General features: G+C 38.3%; 1 protein-coding gene across 4 annotated transcripts; it reads right to left on the bottom strand.

Annotated features, from left to right (window-relative positions):
• Positions 1-106: 106 nt before the first annotated feature.
• cul1b (cullin 1b) lies at positions 107-21,564 on the bottom strand. 4 transcript variants are annotated; one of them, XM_027173603.2, is made up of 23 exons: positions 21,419-21,564; positions 17,860-18,124; positions 15,949-16,126; positions 15,304-15,471; positions 14,912-14,962; positions 14,711-14,801; positions 14,137-14,300; positions 13,675-13,837; positions 12,579-12,709; positions 11,794-11,901; positions 11,607-11,713; positions 11,062-11,307; positions 10,680-10,728; positions 9,949-10,080; positions 9,754-9,871; positions 9,536-9,612; positions 7,605-7,736; positions 6,779-6,871; positions 3,740-3,787; positions 3,554-3,636; positions 3,293-3,398; positions 784-897; positions 107-653 (listed from the first exon to the last, which is right to left on the bottom strand). In XM_027173603.2, the coding sequence occupies exons 2-23, from the start codon at positions 18,039-18,041 to the stop codon at positions 573-575; spliced, it is 2,622 nt and encodes an 873-aa protein (XP_027029404.1). In that variant the 5' UTR covers positions 18,042-18,124; positions 21,419-21,564; the 3' UTR covers positions 107-572. The 4 variants fall into 4 exon arrangements, with proteins under 4 accessions (XP_027029404.1, XP_027029410.1, XP_027029414.1 ...); XM_027173609.2 differs by lacking the exon at positions 21,419-21,564 and adding an exon at positions 20,552-20,715; XM_027173613.2 differs by lacking the exon at positions 21,419-21,564 and adding an exon at positions 20,044-20,193.
• Positions 21,565-21,852: the final 288 nt, after the last annotated feature.

The following is a 21,852-nucleotide window of genomic DNA, read 5'->3' as shown; positions in this document are numbered from 1 at the left end:
GCTTTAATATGTTTGGCGTCTCTAAATTGTTAGTACTGTGACTGTGTGTGTGTGTGTGTGTGTGTGTGAGATTGTGTGCCCCATCCGAGGTGTCCCTTAGTCCAACTTACAGAAAATTTAAAGTTTATTCATGACATTTATAAAACAAACCACACTATACAAATGATGGAGCGGATAAAGGCTGCTTACACAACTCTACAAGGGCCGGTTTAACAAATATATTCATAAAGCGCCGCAAGAATTCATCATTGTTCTTAAATGTAATAATAATCCATTTTAAAGTCAGTCCAAATTCATTTATTATTACATTAATTATCTAGGTTTTTTATTTCAGATGAAAGACAGAAACATGCAACTCTGAAGCCAGGTCAGGTCTCACTAAAGGTACGGCGGCTTATTTACAGACGAGAACGCCGATGGAGATCCTGAGCGTCTTGAGTGGAGACTTGAGGAGAACAGCACTGTTAGACCGCTGGGTTTAACAGGAGCTCCAGTCTCCAGTTCCATGTGCACATCCCTTTTAATGAAAGCCAAGAGGCTTCGGGAATGGTGTTTGAGTCGGAAATAAGTGTTTAAGCCAGGTAGCTGTAGGTGTCCTTCTCGCCATCGACACGCTCCAGATATTCCTTCTCTATCAAAATATCGATGCATTTCTGGAAGACAAACGTGCTCGACGTCAGTACACGATTGCTCAGATAAAGCCTTTTTTATTTCAGAGGAAGTGTGTTCAATTTTGCAGTACAAATATTCGCCTTCAGAACCAATTCAGTTGTAGCGGTTTACCTTGATGACGGGGACTCGAGGTTTGAAGCGTGATGACAACTGATTTAGGACTTCTGCAAGGAGCTGCTGGTGCTTCAGGACCTTCCTCATCTTCATGATTCTGACGATAGCAGCCTAGACAGACAGACAGACAGACAGACAGACATAGAGAGAGAGAGACCGACCATCAAAAAACTGAATGACTTCTTGGAATTGTACTTATAATCCATGTAGCAGTTGTTTACAGTAACCATGGCAACAGCAAAGGTGTTGAAAATGAAAAGTACATTATCATTTATTTTCTGTAACAAAAAGAATTTAGTCCTAAAGAAACATCCACTGAAGATATTTTGTCATTTGTTGGGATCCGGAGTTGTTGTTTTTTTTTGGTCACGTTTCATACAGAACCCACGATGCTGATCGTCTGCCTCAATGGTGGTAACACCTCTGGCTACCTCTTTAATGCCAAAATGGACTAAAGTCCAGGGGTGTCAAATCCAAACTCTGTAAGGGCCATGCCGAGGATTGTGAATAAAATCAGGGGCCGGACATGTATTTAGAGAATTTTTTATTTATTAAAGAAATAGTGTATTAATGCCTGTATTAAAAAACTCAATGTTCATTAAACCTTATTGATTACAAAAGGTTTTAAATCTAATTTAGATTTAGAACACATTTAGACAACATCTGTGTCACAGCACAGGGTTAATCAAAACAAGAAGTAAGGTCTCAGATCAGCATAACTGCATAAAACAGTACTTCAGTAGCCTACTTTAAGACAAACAGTACTTTAAAACAGTAGCCTACTTTAGAACAGTACTTTAAATCAGTACTTAATACAGTACTTTAAATCAGTAGCTTCCTTAAAAACAGTAGATTAAAATAGTCATTAAATTAATAGTCAAAAAATTTCAATTTCAGAAAACTGTTTGATCAACAAATGATTGATAGATAACTACCGCATGGCAACAAATGATGTTTTATGTGGGTTTACAGTACATGCCAAACATCAGAATCAGAATCAGAATCAGCTTTATTGCCAGGCATGTTTACACCTGCGAGGAATTTGTTTTAGTGACATAATCTCCACAGTGTAACAGGATGTCATATGCAGTATAGAAGAAATTGTATGTACACATTTACAGGTGTGAAATGTGCAGTTGAAGTAAACAGACATAAGAAATTAGGCATTTTTAACTCTTACCAGCATCTTTTCTCAGAAACAATCTCATCTCTTTTAGGACTAATGTCCTTTGCCATAGCCACTGGTCTGTGAGGCGGGATATATTCATGCTTCCATACTGATCATGTTTTGTTTCAAAATGCCTCCTTATATACTCTTTAAAAACCGCAAGTGCCTCTTGACGTATGAGACACATTGGCTTTTCTTTGTACTCACAGAAGAAATACCGTTTCCCATCTTGGCTGGAATTGCAGATATTCACTGTCCACTTTTCTTTATTCAGACATTGTGCTAGTCACCTGGCCCACCTCAGATAGCATTTACGTTGTTTACAGTTATTCACTTATTCTCTGAGTTGAGTGAAGCGTGACAGCGCCACCTGCGTCTCAATGTTGTAATTGTCACAGATGTATATTTAAACAGAGCACGGGCCACGTTACAATGATGACCAGAATATGTTAACAGGCCTAATTAAAAGTCATGGCGGCCCGTGTTTGGCCTTGTAATTGACACATGTGCTTTAGTCTATCCAGCTCTTTTACCTCCTCATCTGTACACTGTTTAAACATCATCTTCTCAAGCTTTTTCCTCACGCTGACATCTGGTCAATATGAGCCGAGCAAAGTGTTTGCTGCAACTGGGCTATGATCTACACTGTATGCTGGATCTTTAAGTCCAATGTCTGCTGTCTCTTCGGTTTCTCTTATGGATTTGTCAGTAACAGAACATTACTGGAGTGAAGAGTGAAGACATTATATTCCTCTAGTAACGTCCCAGTGTGTTGCCAACATGCGCACGGCCGCCCATTTATATCAGGAAGAATACGAATACAGCACAACGTTGTAAACTGGCTCACTTTAAACATTCCTGAATTCCTTTTTAAGGTTAGGATACAAACGATTCCATTTTATCCGGCACTTTATTTTATTTTTTACCCAACACACTGCTATAATTCAAGTCAATTTATTCGTATAGCGCTTTTAACAATTCACATTGTCTCAAAGCAGCTTTACAGAAGTATAGAAACAGAATTAAAATGTTAACGTTTAAAATTAAGGTACTGTATATCTCTAACTAATTTCCCTAATTAGCAAGTAAGAGGCAACTGCGGCAAGGAAAAACTCCTTGAGATGATGCGTGGAAGTAACCTTGAGAAGTACCGGACTCAGAAAGGAAACCGCACGTTTAACCAGGTTGTGTTACGATTGCAGCCGACTCACCCGGGTGACTCTTTCCACCTGTCAACAAATCCCACTTGGCTACATGTACGAACATGGGAACTGCTTCAAGGTGGAAAGATATTAAATGCGTCAGCACGCACTGCCTCTCCTCACCGTCTCTCCTCACCTGTATGAGCAGCTTTCTGTCTTCTTCGATGTTTTTGTGTGTTGTCTCCTGCTCTTGTTTCTGCTCCGTCTTCATTGGCACGTTGATGTTGACCCGCAACTTCTTGCTGTAACCACGGACAGAAGATACAATTTCTGTGGCCTCAAGCTAACAAAGGCTTTTATGCTTATATGAAGTATATCATTTAAAGGTAGCAGTCTAGACACACATACTGTATGTATATATATATAAACAATATCAGACAATAAATAACAGACGTACTTTTTGTATCCCAGGAAAAGCTTTATGACTGTATCAGGCTTAAAGTCCATTTCATCTACGTTTGCATTCTCGTCCTCCAAAACCTGTGAGAAATGTAAACAGCGTCTGCGTCGGCTTCTTAGATGCTCGTGTGTGTGTAAAAAACGTTTTTATATGAAAAGTAGGAATGAACACTTGACTACTCACCAGCAACTTGGACTTCAACAGGATTTGCAAAACCTGAACCAAAATGTCCTGTTAAATAAATAACACAAACACAAATGTATTAAAAACGTAGAACGTGAAGTAAATAACAGGCTCGACGTCGGAAGCAGGGTTCGGACAGATACTTCGTGATGAAATGATAGACGACCTGTAGACCTGTATTTGGTAAATCAGTTCAAAATAATAAACAATAATTAAAACATTATTCCATTTCAATGCCACCAAGGTCTGTATGACAGAATATTTTGGTACACAAAGAATCATTTTATCACAAAAACGAAAGACGATGCATGAATTATATGGTTTGGGATTGAGATAAAAGATGATGGTTTTCTTTTGCTTCTAAAAACACAATAATGTCCCAGGTGAATTTAACCTGAACATAAGGGTTAAAACGGTGGCCATGATCACGTCGTGTCTTCGAGAAGTCCGTGTTTCTGGAAGCCTTTTGTGCATTTTCTACTGTACGTCGTCAGTGTATTGGTGAGATACAGGAGTCAGGTCTGTCAAAATGTCTGGCAGGTATGGGGTCAGAATTGTTTCGTTATTCTGAATAAATACACTATGATCCACAAATAAATATAGAGTTTCACAAATATTTTTACAAATTTCACAAAAAGAAATTCATTCATTTTCTACCGCTTTATCCGAACTACTCGGGTCACGGGGAGCCTGTGCCTATCCCAGGCGTCATCGGGCATCAAGGCAGGATACACCCTTGATGGAGTGCCAACCCATCGCAGGGCACACACACACTCTCATTCTCTCACACACTACAGACAATTTTCCAGAGATGCCTATCAACCTACCATGCATGTCTTTGGACCGGGGGAGGAAACCGGAGTACCCGGAGGAAACCCCCGAGGCACGGGGAGAACATGCAAACTCCACACACACACAAGCCGGAGGCGGGAATCGAACCCCGACCCTGGAGGTGTGAGGCGAACGTGCTACCCACTAAGCCACCGTGCTCCCACACAAAAAGAAATGAAATTCACAAATAAATAAAATGGGATTTGCAAATAAAAAAAATATTTATAAATTGTATTTATTTTGCGAATTGCTTCCTGCTCATTTGTGAATCGCATTCTGTGCATTTGTGGATTTGAAACATTTCTAACGTCAAGAGGTGCACAAGAATCCACAAATAGGTGGACTCCGCCCACCGTCTACTCCAGCCAATCGGACAACGGTCTCGTGGCGCTTACCAATCGTGGCACGATCTATCTTTTATTTATTTGTGAATTTCATTTCTTTTTGTGAAATTTGTAAAAATATTTGTGAAACTCTTTATATTTATTTGTGGATCATAGTGTATTTATTCAGAATAGCGAAACAATTCTGACCCCATAGGCAGGAGGAAGGGGAGGGGCTAACAGTGACGTGTCATCATTCGCGTGAAAGAATTGTATTTGTATTGAAAATCCAGTGGAACCTTGGCATAGAAACTGAATTGGTTCTGAAGGTGAATATTTGTACTGCAAAACGAATTTTCATATAGATTATTTGTTCCAGCTAGCGGAAAATATTACCGGTATAATCAATTTCCAACACTATGATCATATTTTTTCATATAAAAACAATCAAAACATTTAGAAACGTGTAATGGAGTAAAATACGAAATAAACAGGCATTTCTCTCGGCTTTCCAATGACCAAACAAGATGTAAAGGCTAACGGACCTACACGTGACTTAGACGGCATCCGGTTCATTCAGTGTGTATAAAATGCTCCGTGTGCCGATGCAAATGTCCTGCAAAAGTTCAATTCTTAAGGTTAAAACTTCTTTCTTTAATCTCAGAAATATTGCCAGATTGCATCCAATGCTGTCGTTTTCTGTTGCCGAGACACTGATCAACACCTTTTCCCGTATCGATTACTGTAATGCCTTGTTGGCTGGGGTGTCAAAAGCTACCTTAAACAAATTGCAGGTAGTGCAAAATTCGGCTGCTAGAATTCTAACTAGAACAAAGTTAAGAGATCATATTACTCCCGTTTTGGAGTCCTTGCACTGGCTCCCCGTTAGGGTTAGGGTTGATTTTTAGGGTTTAGGTTCGATTTTAAGATTTTGATGCTTACCTACAAGGCCTTACACGGGTTGGCTCCTCAATATCTGACTTAGCTTTTAATTCATTATATTCCATCTCGTGACCTTCGTTCTTCTGAAACTGGTCTTTTAACTGTTCCCTCAACTCGTTTACGACCGATGGGAGATAGGGCTTTCTCTTCACTAGCTCCAAAACTTTGGAAATTCTTTACCAACTGAGATAAGGCAAGCAAAATATCTTGCCACTTTTTAAATCTCAGCTTAAAACTCATTTTTTATGGTAGCTTTTAATTGAAAAATTGGTAGAATTTAATTAGTTTATAGTATATTTTTGTTGCTTTAATTTTAATCTTTATATTTTGTGGTGTATTTTTGTTGTTTTATTTGCTTTTGTAAAGCGCTTTGAGATGTACTTTTAAAGGTGCTATAGAAAATAAAGCTTCTTCTTCTTCTTCTTCTTCTTCTTATTATTATTATTATTATATTAAGGCAAAAATTCATAAAGGATGGCGTTCCTATGCTGAGGTTCCATTGTAAATATTTTTTAAAGTGATTTTGAATTTGACATTTTATAATTCAAGCTCTTTTTAGGCAGCAGGGATTTTTTCCAGGTTTTCCAGTACTTCAATTTTAAAAAGCCAAATCGAGCACCTTTTTTACGAACCCCGTGTAACATTTTACTTCTTTCCTGCAAAATTATCATTTCATCATAAACAGTTTTTCGCTTTTCTTTTCTATAGAATAAAACTATACACTTGGTCGATGAATCAAAAGGTTGCACAAGTTGTACTTTATGTTGCTAGGACTTTAGTCCTTAGCTCTGGGTTGTTTTATGTAGATTTATGTCGTTCTGTGTTGTGCCGTGGTCCTGGAGAAACGATGTTTCAATGTCGCTGTGTACTGCATCAGCTATATACGGTTGAAATGACAATAAAAGCTTCTTGACTTGACTTGATGTAAGGTTTTCCTACTCACTACTTTAATCTGAGTGCTGTCAGCCAACTGTTGAACGGTGTAGCTGTTCTCCGTGTTAAACTGCAGCAGAATGGACATCTGGAAGGTGGATGCCTAAAAAGAAATACAAATCAGAACACATCTGTATAAGTACTAGTTCATATAGAACTACATAATAAACACATCTGTATAAGTACTAGATCATATAGAACTACATAATATAAACACATCTGTATGAGTACTAGTTCATATAGAACTACATAATAAACACATCTGTATAAGTACTAGATCATATAGAACTACATAATATAAACACATCTGTATGAGTACTAGTTCATATAGAACTACATAATACAAACACATCTGATGCAAAAAATCTTGGATTAAAATCAGTGTCTATCAGTTGTTTATTTAGATTAGAAAATACTGCAAAATGACACCCTATTAAACGACAGGATCTTGAATATAGCCAAATCTATTGAGTTTTTTATTATTAACCACAGTACTGAGTGGGATTTGTTCTCTTAGGGTACGACTAAGCAATGATTGCATGTGTGGTGTAGTATGAGTGCAATGCCAAGTGAAATGCAGTGCAATAGGGAATTGTATTCACTTTTAAGGGGAAAAAAAAAAAAAAGCAGTGAGCTGCTAGCGAGATACGGCACTGTAATGGGGAGGATGTGGTAGCTTAGTGGTTAAGGTGCTGGAGCACCGCTTAGAAGGTTGTGAGTCCGAATCCCAGTTCCACCAATCTGCCACTTAACCCTCAATTGCTGCCTTAACCCTCAATTGCTCAGTCGTATAAAATGAAAGAAAATGTAAGTCGCTCTTGACAAATGCGTCTGACCTGCAGAGTGTATCTGTTCTTGAAACAGTTGGTGACGAGCTCGCCCTTGGATAGATGGTAGAGCCACGTCAGTTTGCGCCCACTGTGTCTGCTGGCATAGAAAGCTGTGAATCTTTGGTAACTGCGCTCCAGCTGAGAAGAAGAAGAAAAAAGGATGATCTGAGAAGCCGGAATTGTTTTAGAACTTGGTTGTATATTCTAGTATACAAATGTATATTGAAGCGAGGATGCATATTGTCCTGAGACAACACTGTACAGCTGAGTATTTCAACCCAATTTAGGGAAGACTGAAAGCCACTGCAGTAAAAATGCAATATGATTTCGAGCTGCTTTCACGTGATGTGACCTCCTCTCTACGGAAAAGCAACTGGGTCACAGGACCGGACTGAGAAGTAGCCATCGAACTAAAAAAAAAAACAAAAACGACTGTGCATCGGATGTGAGGACCGGAAGAAAAAAAAATCTCAGTCTAAAGAGTTGAAAAGTGGCCTGGGAAAAAAGTGGTGATTTGTTTGTTAAGGAATCTGTGTTTTGGAAATAATTCAATCGTTCTTTTTCACTTCCACATATTGACTCAATTTTCCTGCATTTTAAAGTCTGCAGCAGAGTGTAGGCCGTGAAGGAGCATGTCAATGGTTGGATTATTGAACAAATATGACCTGTACTTTAAGTCTGAGCAAGAGTCTTAAATCTACTGCTTCTTAAAAAAAAACTGGCTTTTGTGAATGAAATGAACGAAGTAGGTGAATGAACGAGGATCTGCTGACTCACTGATGATGTTTGTCAAGACTTCCGTGTTGCTGTTGTGATGTTCACAGCAAAATCTGCTTTAGAAAAATGTGTAAAAATGACTGATGGCTGTTTTTTTAATGACTATTATTTTTTGTGCCTTGAAAACTATATGTAAAAAATGTTTTCTTTTGACGTACACATCATTTTTAACCAATCAAACTATACCAAAACTTGTCTCTTGGTGTTTTTAAATGAACGCACTGAACTTTGACTTACTAATAATATCTAAAAAAAAAGACATACCGTGGCACCAAATAACGATGTAGATTAACGAAAGGGACGTAGAACTAATCAGTGAACCGAATCAAAAGATCTGAGTCACTGAGATGAATCAAAATACCCACAATTACTGGTGACTTTTGAAGGTCGTATGCACAACGTGCTGAACGGAATAAAAGTTAGAGCTAAACAGTTGTCCTTTCCTTGGGAATTCAAATCCTCCTTCATTTCGCTCAGCCTTAACTAGCAAACTAGTACTGCTTGATTTCTTTTTAGCACTGCTCGACTGGTCCCACCATCTCTTAGAGGTAAGAGGAAGGTATACAGCTGTTCTGGCACCGAGGTGGTGAGATGAACATCCCCTAGATATCCGAACATCTGGGTCACTGGTCATCATCAAACGACAGGGGAAGACCTACCTCTTCCTGAAACGCTTCCACTAGCACTTATTTCCCCCTGTTTGTTTTATGTATATATTTAAAAAAAAAAAATAATAATAATAAACAGAGCTTTGGGTTGATGGTATAGGTACGAAGTCGGTAACCTAGTAAATCAGTATGGATGTATTCAGTGATAGAGATTTCAAAACACTTTTGTACGTCGCTCTGGAAAAGGGCATAAATGTAAACGCAAGCTAGCTGGCCATAATGATATTATATCACGTTAGCTACTAGTTTTTAGCGTAGTCAATAATGTTTCCAGGCAACAAGTCAAGATTGGATATCAGACTGGAGTTTAGTATTTTCTCATGGACTAGATAATGACTTTATCATCTGCCCTCCCACTATTGAAATAGTGATCGATCTTTGCAAGCCTGAACGTGAATATTTACGTTATTCGTTTATCCGTATACTGTATATATCGTTTACAGTGATATTGTTCAGTACTTGAACGTGTTCACGGCTTGCGGAAAGTCTTACCTCTGAAGGCAATGCAAAGGTGCATGACTGCTGGAAAGGCCAGGATCCTGAGCTGAGAACCTGAATGCTAAAATCCACTGAGGGGAAAGAGAGACAGACACCAGACAAGAACCAGAGTGATGTGAGAAAACGAGACATTAAATCATCAGCGCCATACAAACAGGAAGTGTACAACAGGATAGAAAAGCAGCACGATTCCCACCAGGAAATGTACTTACAGTCCAAAGGCTCGGAGTTGGAAAGGTGTTGTTTAAACTGCTCGTTCAAGTCCTTGCTAACACCGATGTCCTGGAACATGCGCTGGAGTTTGGAAGTGTACTCAAAACCACATGCTTGCTGCAGAAACAAGACCCAGAATGAATGCAAACAAATTCCTTGGAAGCTTTTGTTTTGAAGTTTGCTATAATATAAACCTTTAATTTGGAGATCATGCTGGCCTCGGCATCATCGCTGGCACTGTTCTGGTGAACCAGCCTCTTAGCCAACATCTTGGCATAGAATTTTTGGAAAACATCCTTATCTTCAATGTATTTAAAAACCACCATCTGTAAAAGGAAGCATTTGAAATATTGTTTTTTTCTTTTTTTTCTTCTTCAATGTACATTAGAATTGTTCTACAAACAAAGAAACAAACAAATGAACGAATAAATAAACAAACAAACAAGTAAATAAAATCATACCACAAAACATTTCTACGATACATGATCTTTATAGGCTTGCTTATAGTCTGCGAACTATGCAGTAATGTTACATAAATTATTCTTTTAAAAAAAAAAAAAAAAAAAAAAAAATTATCTTTTTTTTTTACCTTTTTACTTTAAATGAGTAATTTCTCATACAGATTTTAACATCAAATTTGCCGATTTCAGTCTGTAATTAAATTTAAAACATTAAGATATCGATATTATTAAATATCATTATATCACCTAGCCCTAGCTGCAAGAGCCATAAAACGTTTAGACGGGAGACAAGATTTATTTATCTACGTTTATCTCACGTATGTTGAAGTGGGCTGTCGGATATTAAACTCACATACGCTGAAACTGCATCGATAGTCTTACATTATAGAACAAAATAGCTAACCTTAGACATCTGTGTCATTTTGTCGCTCTAAGATTCATGTTGTGATGCATGTGAGACTAACCACTTGGTTGAGCGTGTCCTCCAGCTCCGCTTCCTCGGGGTTCTTTGAGCTAAATATAAGAATAACAACAACTTAATATTAGAGTATACAAATTCTATTTAAAGTAGCATATTCATTCTAAAGTCCACAATAAGTCACCTGTGTGTGTGTGTGTGTGTGTGTGTGCGTGTGTTGGGGAGGTGGTGTAAGGGATTTAGAATGTCTCTGTAATTTAAAATAAAAAGCATTTATCAAACCTATTTTCTAACATATTGTAGGACAGATCTTGTAACACAAAAGGCTCTAAGAGCAGGATCTTGTACATTAAATCGCATGAATTCCCCCTCAAAAAAAACCAAACAAAACAGATTAACACTATTTAAACTTTAGGCTCATTATTCACGTGTTGCTATTGTCGTTGTTCTTTCCTGCTTGGGGTCGCAACAGAAGATCATCTTGTCTGCATATCTGATCTGACACAGGTTTTACGCAGGATGCCCTTCCTGACGCAACCCTCCCATTTTGCCCAGGCTTGGGGGCGGCACTGAGAGTTAGCTCTTCAGTGGCTGGATTAGCTCCCTGTCTGGGAGTCGAACCCGGGCTGCGGCAACGAGAGAGCGGGATCCTGCCTCTGGACCACCAGGAGGCTCTTATTCACATGTGTAATAATATTAAAAAAAAAAAAAAAAAAAAAGAACACAACACATTTATAGTCGTAGTTGTTTTTAAATGATTGAGGTCCGGATAAATAGGCTAATAAATAGAAGACGACGATAATAAAATTAATTAAATGGGTGGGTTTTCATAAACCAAATTAATTATACATTTTTTTTTAAAATCACAGACGTCCTAGCTATGGTTCATGGGACCTTCGGCCTTTCTCCGACTAAACCTTTGTAGCTCACTACAGTAAATTTGAAGAGAACACTGATGCAGGTATTTATTCACCTCTTCTTCAGTAAGGAGTCACAGTATCTGGCCAGCAGTTCTGGAGATTTGCTGGAGGACTGAGCCATCTTTGTAATGGCGTTATTGTTGATGAATCGCCCACAAGCCTAAAGAAAGGGACAGATTTTGCCTTGACTTGGAGTTCAAACTCCATAAACCTAAAAGTAAAGCATGACAGAATACAAACCTTATCCAGAGCAGCCACGAAGCCAGCATCATTATTGAACGCTGACATCACTAATGCATTGTACTTCTTGTGCACGTCTAATATTGTCTGTACGTACATTTTAGGATCCTGCAAGTAAAAGAAAGTTTTTTCAGTTTTATAATTCGAAATGAATGGCTTCGGTTCCACAAAAGGCAGGATGTTAGGGTTGGTGTGTGGAGGCTGTAATTAACTCTGCCGTTTCAGAAGGATGTGATTTACTGTGTCTTGTAATCATTTCCGATTCCCACCTCCTCTCGACTTTTCCACATGTTGTAGCATTGAACTGGAACTCGTGTGCAGATAATTGTGCGTAGATACATGACATATAAGCTCAGTTAAGTCCATTTCAGTTCCAGGTTGTTGTTCTATACAATGTGGGACGAGTGGGGTGGTAAATACTTATGTAAGCAATTTTACACTATCTATTAAATTATTTCAATACAGATGATGTGGAGCGCCGTCCATGCCTATACTTACCTACTCAGCTAAAGATCTATAAATCATAAATCATCATATGTTTATGTCGCTGAACTGCTCTGAGGTAAAAGCGTGTAATCTGTGCTTAACAAATTGTGTAAGCTATATTACAACACTGAGGAACATCCTGTTCCTGAAGCATCCTGTTTTCAAATGAAGGTTAATAAAGATAGAGATATTTGTATGCCGACAGACGGACCTCGCCTCGGCCGATAGTGTCATGCAGAAATCGTTCGGAAATACATCGGAAACAAATCTCGGGTTTTAATCGGACTTTGCCGTCTTACGTTGAGAGCCGAGTCTCCACACTTCTCTATGGCTGCCAGGCCTTGGTTGTGAATGTGCGTCTCCAAGAGTTTCTTCAGCTCCCCCAAACCATCTGTGATGCGTGAGACAAGGTTGTACATTCGACCCAGATCTGCATTGCAGGGGGAAAAAAAAAAAATAAAAAAAAAAATTGCAATATGAAGTACACAAAAGTTCCAGGGAAACAGGACAGATACAAAGAGGTCCATCAATATTTTAACACTGATAAAGTTATTGTTACTTTATCTGAAATTAAAGAATGACTGATATATTTTATCTAAATTGCCTGAACGGTATAGGATTTTTTTTTCTCGTTAGATTCAGCTCAGGTGATTGACTTGGCCAATGTAGAACAGTCTATGTCTATGTCTACAGTCTGTGTCTTGGGTCGCTTTCAAAGTGTGTCCTTAGGTCACTTACAAAGTACGCCTAAGGTACTAAGGTCCATCTGCACCATAAGATGCCTCCAATGGGTGTAGAGCATTTGACTGAAACTGAGCAGATAATTTGCATCTCTATACACTTCAGAATTCATGCTTTTGTCAGCGGTCACATTATTAATAAATACAAGGGAACCAAATTCTAATGGCAACCATACATGGATGCATTATAAGATGAGACGATATGTTTTGGATCATGAGCAGCTCCTTCCCTTCTCCGTACTCTTCTTTCCCATCATTTTGGTAAATAAATAAAATGTGAATACCCAAAAAAAGGGTATTTTTCTGCACTTTTTTTTTTTTATCATTTATTAAAGTGATTATTTATACTTGTCATTATTTTACTTCTACACCAATACACTGTTTTAGGCTGCAGTCAGTACGTATGCTGGGGTTTCACCATGCAGGATACATGCGAGTACAAATCAGACCTTAAGTCTGGAGACAGAAAATCTCACTACATCCAGATTTTAACCAATGAGTATGTAATCTATTGCATGTAGTTACAGGTTTAAAAAAATCTACAGGTATGCAGATTCGTCTAATGTGTATTGACTTGTGTTTGGAGTAAAAACTAAATCACTGGTGTCAGCAAAAAGTGGAAAAAACATTTAATTAACTCGGAGAGACCGATCACCTTCGTTCTTGTCGGCATCCAGAAGGTTCTGGAACTCTGTGTGGAAAATCTCCAGGTGTTTCTCTATGAGAACCTGTTCACACTTGCGAGCCAGCTCGTCTTGTGTGCTCTCGTGAAGGTAAACCTGAACCCGCCGCTGCTCCTCTAAAAGTCGTGCTTCTGCCTGCATACATAAAAACACCCACACGGAAAAAAAAGACATTAAATCCAGCCCTCCATCATCGGGTCTGCTTTGGACTCAGTTTAAATACTGATTTTGCTCTTGAGTATGATGTCTGAATTTATTATCTGTCATATTTCAATTAAATAAATTTATAGTTTCTTTCTTTCTTTTTCTTTTTTTTCAATTTTGACTCCGTATTCCTCCTTTAATTACATTACATTTTAAATGACCCACTCAGAAGAGAAAAGAAAGATTCGCACTCAAGGGTTCAAATTCCGGTAGGATCGCTGATAACCCACCTTTTTCATGTATTCGGTTACAGGGTTTTGTTGGAGAAACTCTGTGCTTTCTCGTGTGTAGAAGCGTTCCGTATCAGCCAAGAACTGGCTCTCAAAGTACTCTTTGTATACGGATAACGTGGGTCCTTTAGCAAAGGCATCGTCCTCATTCAGGCCCAGTTCAACTGAGAGACAAACAGAAGTATAATGCCTTATATTACATTACATTATATGTGTTGTGACTTACAGAGCAAAGGGATGTGTATCGTTCTTATGTGGATATTTAGTGGCGATTAAAATTAAGGGGTCTACAATCTAATATTAACAATGAAACTGTTTGGGTTGAGCGATGCATGAAGAATGATGTGCGGCAAAATAGAACACACTACAGGGTTCATGCCATAATCTCAAATCTAAGTGCTGTAAATACATGTATTAGTATAAACATCTCATTCTAACTTGACATTATGTGAAGTAAAGTGACGTATACGGCAGATGCATTTGCTTTAACTGTACAATGCATTTCATCAGTTACACAATTTCTATGTTTTCTTTCCCCCCAAAAAATAGTAAAGTCTATCAAGCTGAAACCCACCATAGGACTGTACAACTCCACTGATCAGCCTGGTGTTAATAGTCTCGCCGTTTCGTTCTCGCTCGATGAGTTTCAATACAGCATTCGTCACCTTGTGTGAAGAGAGTAAAAAACAGCACTATACAAAATATCTATCTCCATATATAGAAAAAGGGATATGTATTAAAAGATGTGTGTAGAAAAAACAAACAAAAAACCCACCTGTTTATTTAGAGGTCTGAATAAACACTCTCTCCACGTGACCAAGGCGAGCTGGCGAAGGAAATTAAAACGATTGTTTTAGTGATTTATTTTTTTTGTGAACAAAGTGCTTAGACATATTTGGTTGGATGATTCTTAGTTTTTACATGTAAACGATAGATGCCATAAAGCGTTTTAAAGTGTGCAAAAACAGGATAACCAAAAAAAAAAAAGAGAAGAAACAAAAAGGAACATGACAATACGTATAAATACGGTAGTAGAATATTTGTGTTGCTGCAAGAAAAGAGCCGGATGAACACACCCACCAGTGACAACATGGGCATGACCTCTGCCTTGTGCAGTGAATGCAGGGCGTGTCGCTTAACATTGAAGCAGACAAATGAACATCTTACCGAATAGATTTCGTAAATTCCTTTCCGCCCTTCGTCGCACTCCCGGCGTACCCAGTGTCTGTTGAGGTAGGAACAAATCCCATTTAACACTTTACTGGAGAAACGGTAGTCCTCCCACTGCTGCGTGTAAAACTTCAGTACGCTCTCGTCCATCAGATCTTCCCCGTCCTAACACACACATAGACAAACTCCTTTATATCTCTCCAACACAGGAATGGATGTATACTGTGTGTTCCAGTAGCCTGCAGCCTGCTATAGGATTAATACATGCAAGGTTTGTGTAAAATGCATTAAGGTTTGATTTACAAATAACGCCTAAGGTTCACAAAGCAAGCAAACTGAATAAGATATTCAAGCAGGCAAGAAGTAGCAGTTAGCTGTTTTATTTTCTTTATAATGTCTTTATAAACATTTAACAAGATATTATATATGACAGAATAATACGAAAGCATATTTATAACGTAGGACCAAACACAGTATTGAGGACTGAGCCAGTGGTTTGGAGATTTCGCTTTATTGCATCATTCTATTTGTCAGTTCAAATATCGTTTGTCGAGAAATCGTAGCTGCGTGTCATGCATGGCAAATCGATCGCCTTCGCTATCCCGCGCTTGTGAGAACATGGGGTTAATGCAGGTACTTTACCTTCAAAAGATTTGTTAAATAGCTCTTTAGAAACTCCTTTAGCCTTTTGTACAGTTCAAGTCCAACAAACTGTGCTCCTCCTGGAGTGGGAGATTTCTTGGAGGGTTTGGCGGAGGGAAGGCCTGCACCCCTCACCTGGTTTGACTGATGGACACTGGTACAGTAATTGTAAACATGTCTGATGACAATGTTAAGGAAACTACAGAGAAGATGGCTTAAAGATCTGCAAACATTTCTTGAAATGCCACTAATTGCATTTGAACTCCCTTATTTGAGTACATTTTCAACAAGCGTATAAAGTACAATAGAAATACGATACAATACAATGCGGTTCAGTGTTGGGTTTGAGGAGTGGAAGGACAGAGCGAGGCGTAGGGGTTATGCCCTCTTCACTGGTTATGCCACCTACTCGTACAAATAAGGCCATTCTAACCAAGCCTTTCATTGTGTGTGAATATGATATCTAAAGCTGAAATCTGATACCCAGATCTCTACAGGACGTATTGCCTCTATACTGCTGTACCTAATGTCTGTGAATCTGGTGTTGTACTTCTCTCAGTCTCTGAAACTCTGAAGACTGAGAACATGCTGCTGTACAGAATGAGGAATTAATGGGAGGGATCTGAAGATCCAGCCACAGCAAGTGTTTATGATATTCCTGGTATGTGTGGGTTTTAATTGAATTCCAAGTATTGTATCTGCTGGTTTGATCGACAGCTGTATTCTGCATCCAGAATAAGTCTCCAGTCTCTAACAGCCCAAATGTAACAGCAGCACTTACCCGTATATTCAACATTTTGCAGATGCCCTTATTCAGGGCAATTTACATTTTACCTCATCTCATCAACTGACAATTGGGGCCTTGCTCAGGGGCCCAGTGGTGACAGCTTGATGGGTCTGGGATTCAAACTCATAAACTTCCAATCAGTAGTCGAGCACCTTAACCACTAGTCTACCACATCCCCCAAAAGTTTTGTAAGGCAGGGGCACATTGAGGGGAAAGTCCTGGCCCAACAAAGACTGGCTAATACACTGATTTCACTCTGTAGCCTCCGAGTCAGGTTCCATTGTGCTAATCATTACAACATGAAACCTCTATAAACATCTACATTCTAACATGACATGAAGTGAAGTAAAGCAAGGTAAAATAAGGTCAAGCTAAATAAAGCAAAGTAAAGCAAAGCAAAGTGAGGTAACGCGAGGTAAAGTGAGGTAAAGAGAAATAAAGCAAAGTAAAATAAAGTAAAGTAAAGCAAAGCAAAGTGAGTTAAAGCGAGGTAAAGTAAAATTAAGTAAAGTAAAGCAAAGCAAAGTGAGGTAAAGCGAGGTAAAGTAAAATTAAGTAAAGTAAAGCAAAGCAAAGTGAGGTAAAGTGAGGTAAAGCAGGGCAAAGTGAGGTAAAGAGAACTAAAGAAAAGTAAAATGAAGTAAGGTAAATTAAAGTGAAGTGAAGTAAAGTGAATTAAAGTAAAGTGAAGTAAGGTGAAGTAAAGCAAAGCAAACAAAGTAAAGTAAACTAAAGTAAAGTAAAGCAAAGCTGAGTAAAGTAAAGTAAGGTCAGGCAAAGTAAAGAGAAGTAAAGTAAAGTAAAGTGGAGTAAAGTAAAATAAAATGAAATAAAGCAAAGCAAATAACATTACATTAAATTAAATGTAAAGGCTCTCAAGGGCGTGTCCTCAGATACTGCTGATGCCATCTTGAAAGATTCCTGGAATACACACAGTGACACCAGCAGTATTTAAGGTCACGCCCTTACACTGACAACGGCATCATCACTTCACAACATGTGACATGGTCTGCTTAATATTATTAACATTATACATGGTATGTTTATATATTATAGTAATATTATGACAGTTCTCATATTTCAGCACACAGTATATCTCCTTGGTAGTAACTCATGTAGGATACGTGTAGAGCTGCATGTAGCGGGACCTGGCCATGCTCTGTCGTGTATACACCTGTTGAATCCCTGCCCGCAGGTCATCCCAGATCTGGTCCAGCCCAATCTGTTTGAGCCCGTGTGGGTTCCTGTTAGACGACATTGTCTCGTCACTGGCCTGCTTATCTTCGCTCCTTTCTGCCTTCCACATATAGAAAATGTCAACGGTTCACAAGCACTCCATGGTGGGCAGATCAGATACGCGTGCTGAATTCACCAGCTTCGCCAGATGACCTTTAAAGAAATAAACACACAAAGGTTTAAATGCTACTAGCATGATACATTGGGCAATAAGTAATTACCTAAATTATTCTATCCAACAAGTTTTAACATTAAAAGATCCTCATTATATTAAACATACTCCTCATATTCTTTGTGTATTGCTACATATTTTGGAAAATACATCCATGTGCCCAATATTAGGAACATCTCCGTTTCCATGCTGTCCTTTGATACAAAATGAACCTCCATGTTTAATCATCCAAGTAAATAAGAGCAGCTGGAGTTTTATCCACTATGCTCGGTGATGTGTAAACCCTCTGACTATTAATAGCTTCATCTACACTTCTCATGTTTACAGGCAGCTGACAGAAGCTGCAATAAAGTCACATGATGGTGATTGTGCTTTGATAAATAAACTCACACTAAAACTTTAACACATAAGGGAACTAGAAAAAGAAATGGTCTTAATACACATGCTGTGGATTTGCCTGAAATGTTTTACCAGGTTGTAATATAGACTATTGTCAAGACTAGGTTTACATTTACAGGATTTGGCATACATACACGAGTGGCAACTTGGTGGACCTGGGATTGAACTCACAACCCTCTGATTGGTAGCCCAACACCTTAACCACTAGGCTACCACATGCCCCAAGGTTTAGCCAAGATTGAGTCAAATCCAGATGTTAAAGGGGACATAGACAAAGCAAGATCGAGTCCAAATGCAAGTCACACACCCTTTAAAATAATTCTGGGCAATATATCTAGGCATATAATTGTGTAACCACTAGTTTTACTGGGCACACACAATACTCCATGACTGTTATTTGGCCAAAGAATAAATGTGGCTCTAGTGACAAAGCGGTTCAATCTCTATTTTCTCTATATTATCTTTTTAATACAAATAAATATCATCTGCAATATATTAGTTTAATTTAAGTATTGACAATTTTCCAGTCGCATTTGCAATAAAACATGAGGCCCTATTCTTTACTAAATATACGACTTTACATAGTGTCGTACTTACAAAAACTCATCACAAAAAAAATCATTTTTTTTTATTTTTTTTTAATCATTTTTTTCTATTTTTCAAGTTTGTTGGTGGCAAGAAAAATAAATAAATAAATAAATAAATAAAAGATTTATTAATCAGTCAAAGTCAGCAACTGTTTTTAATTAATTCGATTCACAGCTAGCTGGCATCATTCCTGGCTTTATGGCATCATGGCAATAAAAAAAATATTTCTGGTCAAATTTTGTGCAAGCAAAAAGAAAAGGCAACCAGAACATTCTTTTTTACAATCTCTTCACTAAGACCAAGGCATATTAAGTCAATTAAATCTGAGGTGAGTCCAAGTCCGTTTAAATTAGCCGATTCATCCCTCTAAGTGGTGTAAGAAACAGTACTGAAGATAAGATGCTGAAGGTAGTTCCCACTGAGAAATCTACAATGTTATGCCACATTTTTTTGCCTGCGAGTGTGTTATTATTTGTTAATTATTGATATTTTCACACACTCACTCAATTTCAGTAACTGCTTGAGGTTCAGCAGCTCTACTAAGAAACAAGAGGCATGAACACATACAGATGGGATGGCAGTTTATCTGTATCATGCACAAACACATTCACACCTAGAAGCAATCCATGTGGACCTAAGAAGTGCATAACCCCTTCTGAGACTCAAACCCAAGACCGATATATATATATCAAGTTAAATATCCACACTGTCCAGAGGAAACCACTTCCTGCCTAAAGTCCTGAATATACAATTGCTTTATAATAGACAAGAAGGCATTACTGATTATATTAGTCTTAATGCTGATATGAACAATTCCTTCAACAAAATTCATTTAAAATAATAAGACTTATTCTGGATGTTGATTAAACCAGCAGATACAATACTTGGGAATTCAATTAAAACCCACACATACCAGGAATACATAAACACTTGCTGTGGCTGGATCTTCAGATCCCTCCCATTAATTCCTCAGTCCATACAGACAGCTGTCTGTCTGTCTGTCTTTCTGACTGTCTGTCAGTCTGTCTGTCTTTCTGACTGTCTGTCAGTCTGTCTTTCTGACTGTCTGTCAGTCTGTCTGTCTGTCTGTCTGTCTTTCTGTCAGTCTGTCTGTCTGTCTGTCAGTCTTTCTGACTGACTGTCAGTCTGTCTGTCTGTCTGTCTGACTGTCTGTCAGTCTTTCTGACTGACTGTCAGTCTGTCTGTCTTTCTGACTGTCTGTCTTTCTGTCTGTCTTTCTGACTGACTGTCTGTCTTTCTGACTGACTGTCTGTCTGTCTTTCTGACTGTCTGTCTTTCTGTCTGACTGTCTGTCTTTCTGACTGACTGTCTGTCTTTCTGACTGACTGTCTGTCTTTCTGACTGACTGTCTGTCTTTCTGACTGACTGTCTGTCTGTCTATCTATCTATCAATACCTTACCTTCGATACCATTCTATTTTCCCCCCACTCTTCTTCCGGAATCATATTAGTCTTAATGCTGAACGATTCCTTCAACAAAATTAATTAAAAAAAAAAAAACGGAAGATAAATAAACGAGATGAGATTTTTCTGACTGACTGACTGACTGTCTGTCTCTCTCTGTATCTTAGCTTCGACATTCTATTTTCCCCTCACTCTTCTTCCGGGAAATCCCGCTTGTGGCACTATGATTGGTCTCCAGTCCTTACTCCGAGTTCGTGCTCCAATTGGACGCTGTCACTGTGTTTATGAGGTTGATGCAGCAGCCAATCATATTAGAGGAGGCGGAATTTTTAAGAAAGTGTCACCAAAATATTGCACCTCATAATTTAGGCTTTAACTTTATTATACAGTTATATGGTTGACAGCTTGGGTTAACGAGCCACGTTTTTTTGGTAAGTCAATGCGACCTCATTACAGAAAAAAAGTAAGCAAAATAAACTTCTCTCACTTACATACATTATGAGCTAGCCAACATTCTTAGCTTGCTAACTGGCTAACTATCATGTTACATTCAACAAAAACTCACACAGAGCTACAAATATCTAACACTTCTAGCAGGATCGCAGCTGACCACTTTATTAGAAATAAAAACAAAATCTAAATATAATAGCTAAGTTTACGTCTAGCTACAAGACCCAGATAGATGAGTAGACATGCTAAGCTAACTAATACGTAGTTAGTGATAATGACGCTCAAAACGGCCTCAAAATATATAACAGGCTGGCGAAAAAGACGTATTTAACAAAAGTGAATAAATGTTTATAAAATGTGATCCAGTTTTCTGGCTGACAATTTGTGAGGACCTTTAGAAATGGTAAAACTTACCATTATCCAAGCAGCTCGACTAGCTCCACTGCCGCCCTTTAGCTTTACTGAACACACACACACACACACACACACACACACACACACACACACACACACACACACACACACACACACACACACACACACACACACACACACACACCTACACACCTTGTGTCCATGCCCTCAAAACTAGTAATATCATTACAAAGTGTTTCAAAGTCAGAAACTGTCAGAAAAGTGTTTCTCAATATATGGTTTGAAACTAGTCACCTGTTTTGTTTTATATGACACGGAGTGAGCGAGGTAGTTTACCTCAAAACTCAGTTTACCTCAAAATGTTTTGAGGTAAACTGAGTTTTGAGGTAAAATGAGGTAAACTGAGTTTTGCGGTAAACTCTATTTATTTATTTATTTATTTATTTTACAGGTAAGCTATGAAAATTGACCTA

Source organism: Tachysurus fulvidraco, chromosome 25, assembly GCF_022655615.1.
Source record: "Tachysurus fulvidraco isolate hzauxx_2018 chromosome 25, HZAU_PFXX_2.0, whole genome shotgun sequence".
In the NCBI taxonomy this organism is placed as follows: domain Eukaryota; kingdom Metazoa; phylum Chordata; class Actinopteri; order Siluriformes; family Bagridae; genus Tachysurus; species Tachysurus fulvidraco.
The sequence above is the reverse complement of the archived record's forward strand: the minus strand, read 5'-3'. Positions and strand labels throughout refer to the sequence as shown.

Bases quoted from the DNA above. Each gene is read 5' to 3' on its own strand.
- cul1b (XM_027173603.2), bottom strand. From the start codon at position 18,041: ATGTGGAAGGCAGAAAGGAGCGAAGATAAGCAGGCCAGTGACGAGACA. The intron at 3,788-6,778 runs GTGAGTAGGAAA...TTTATTTAACAG, and splicing joins ACAGCACTCAGATTAAAGTA to GACATTTTGGTTCAGGTTTT. The intron at 3,399-3,553 runs GTACGTCTGTTA...CCGTGGTTACAG, and splicing joins CTTTTCCTGGGATACAAAAA to CAAGAAGTTGCGGGTCAACA.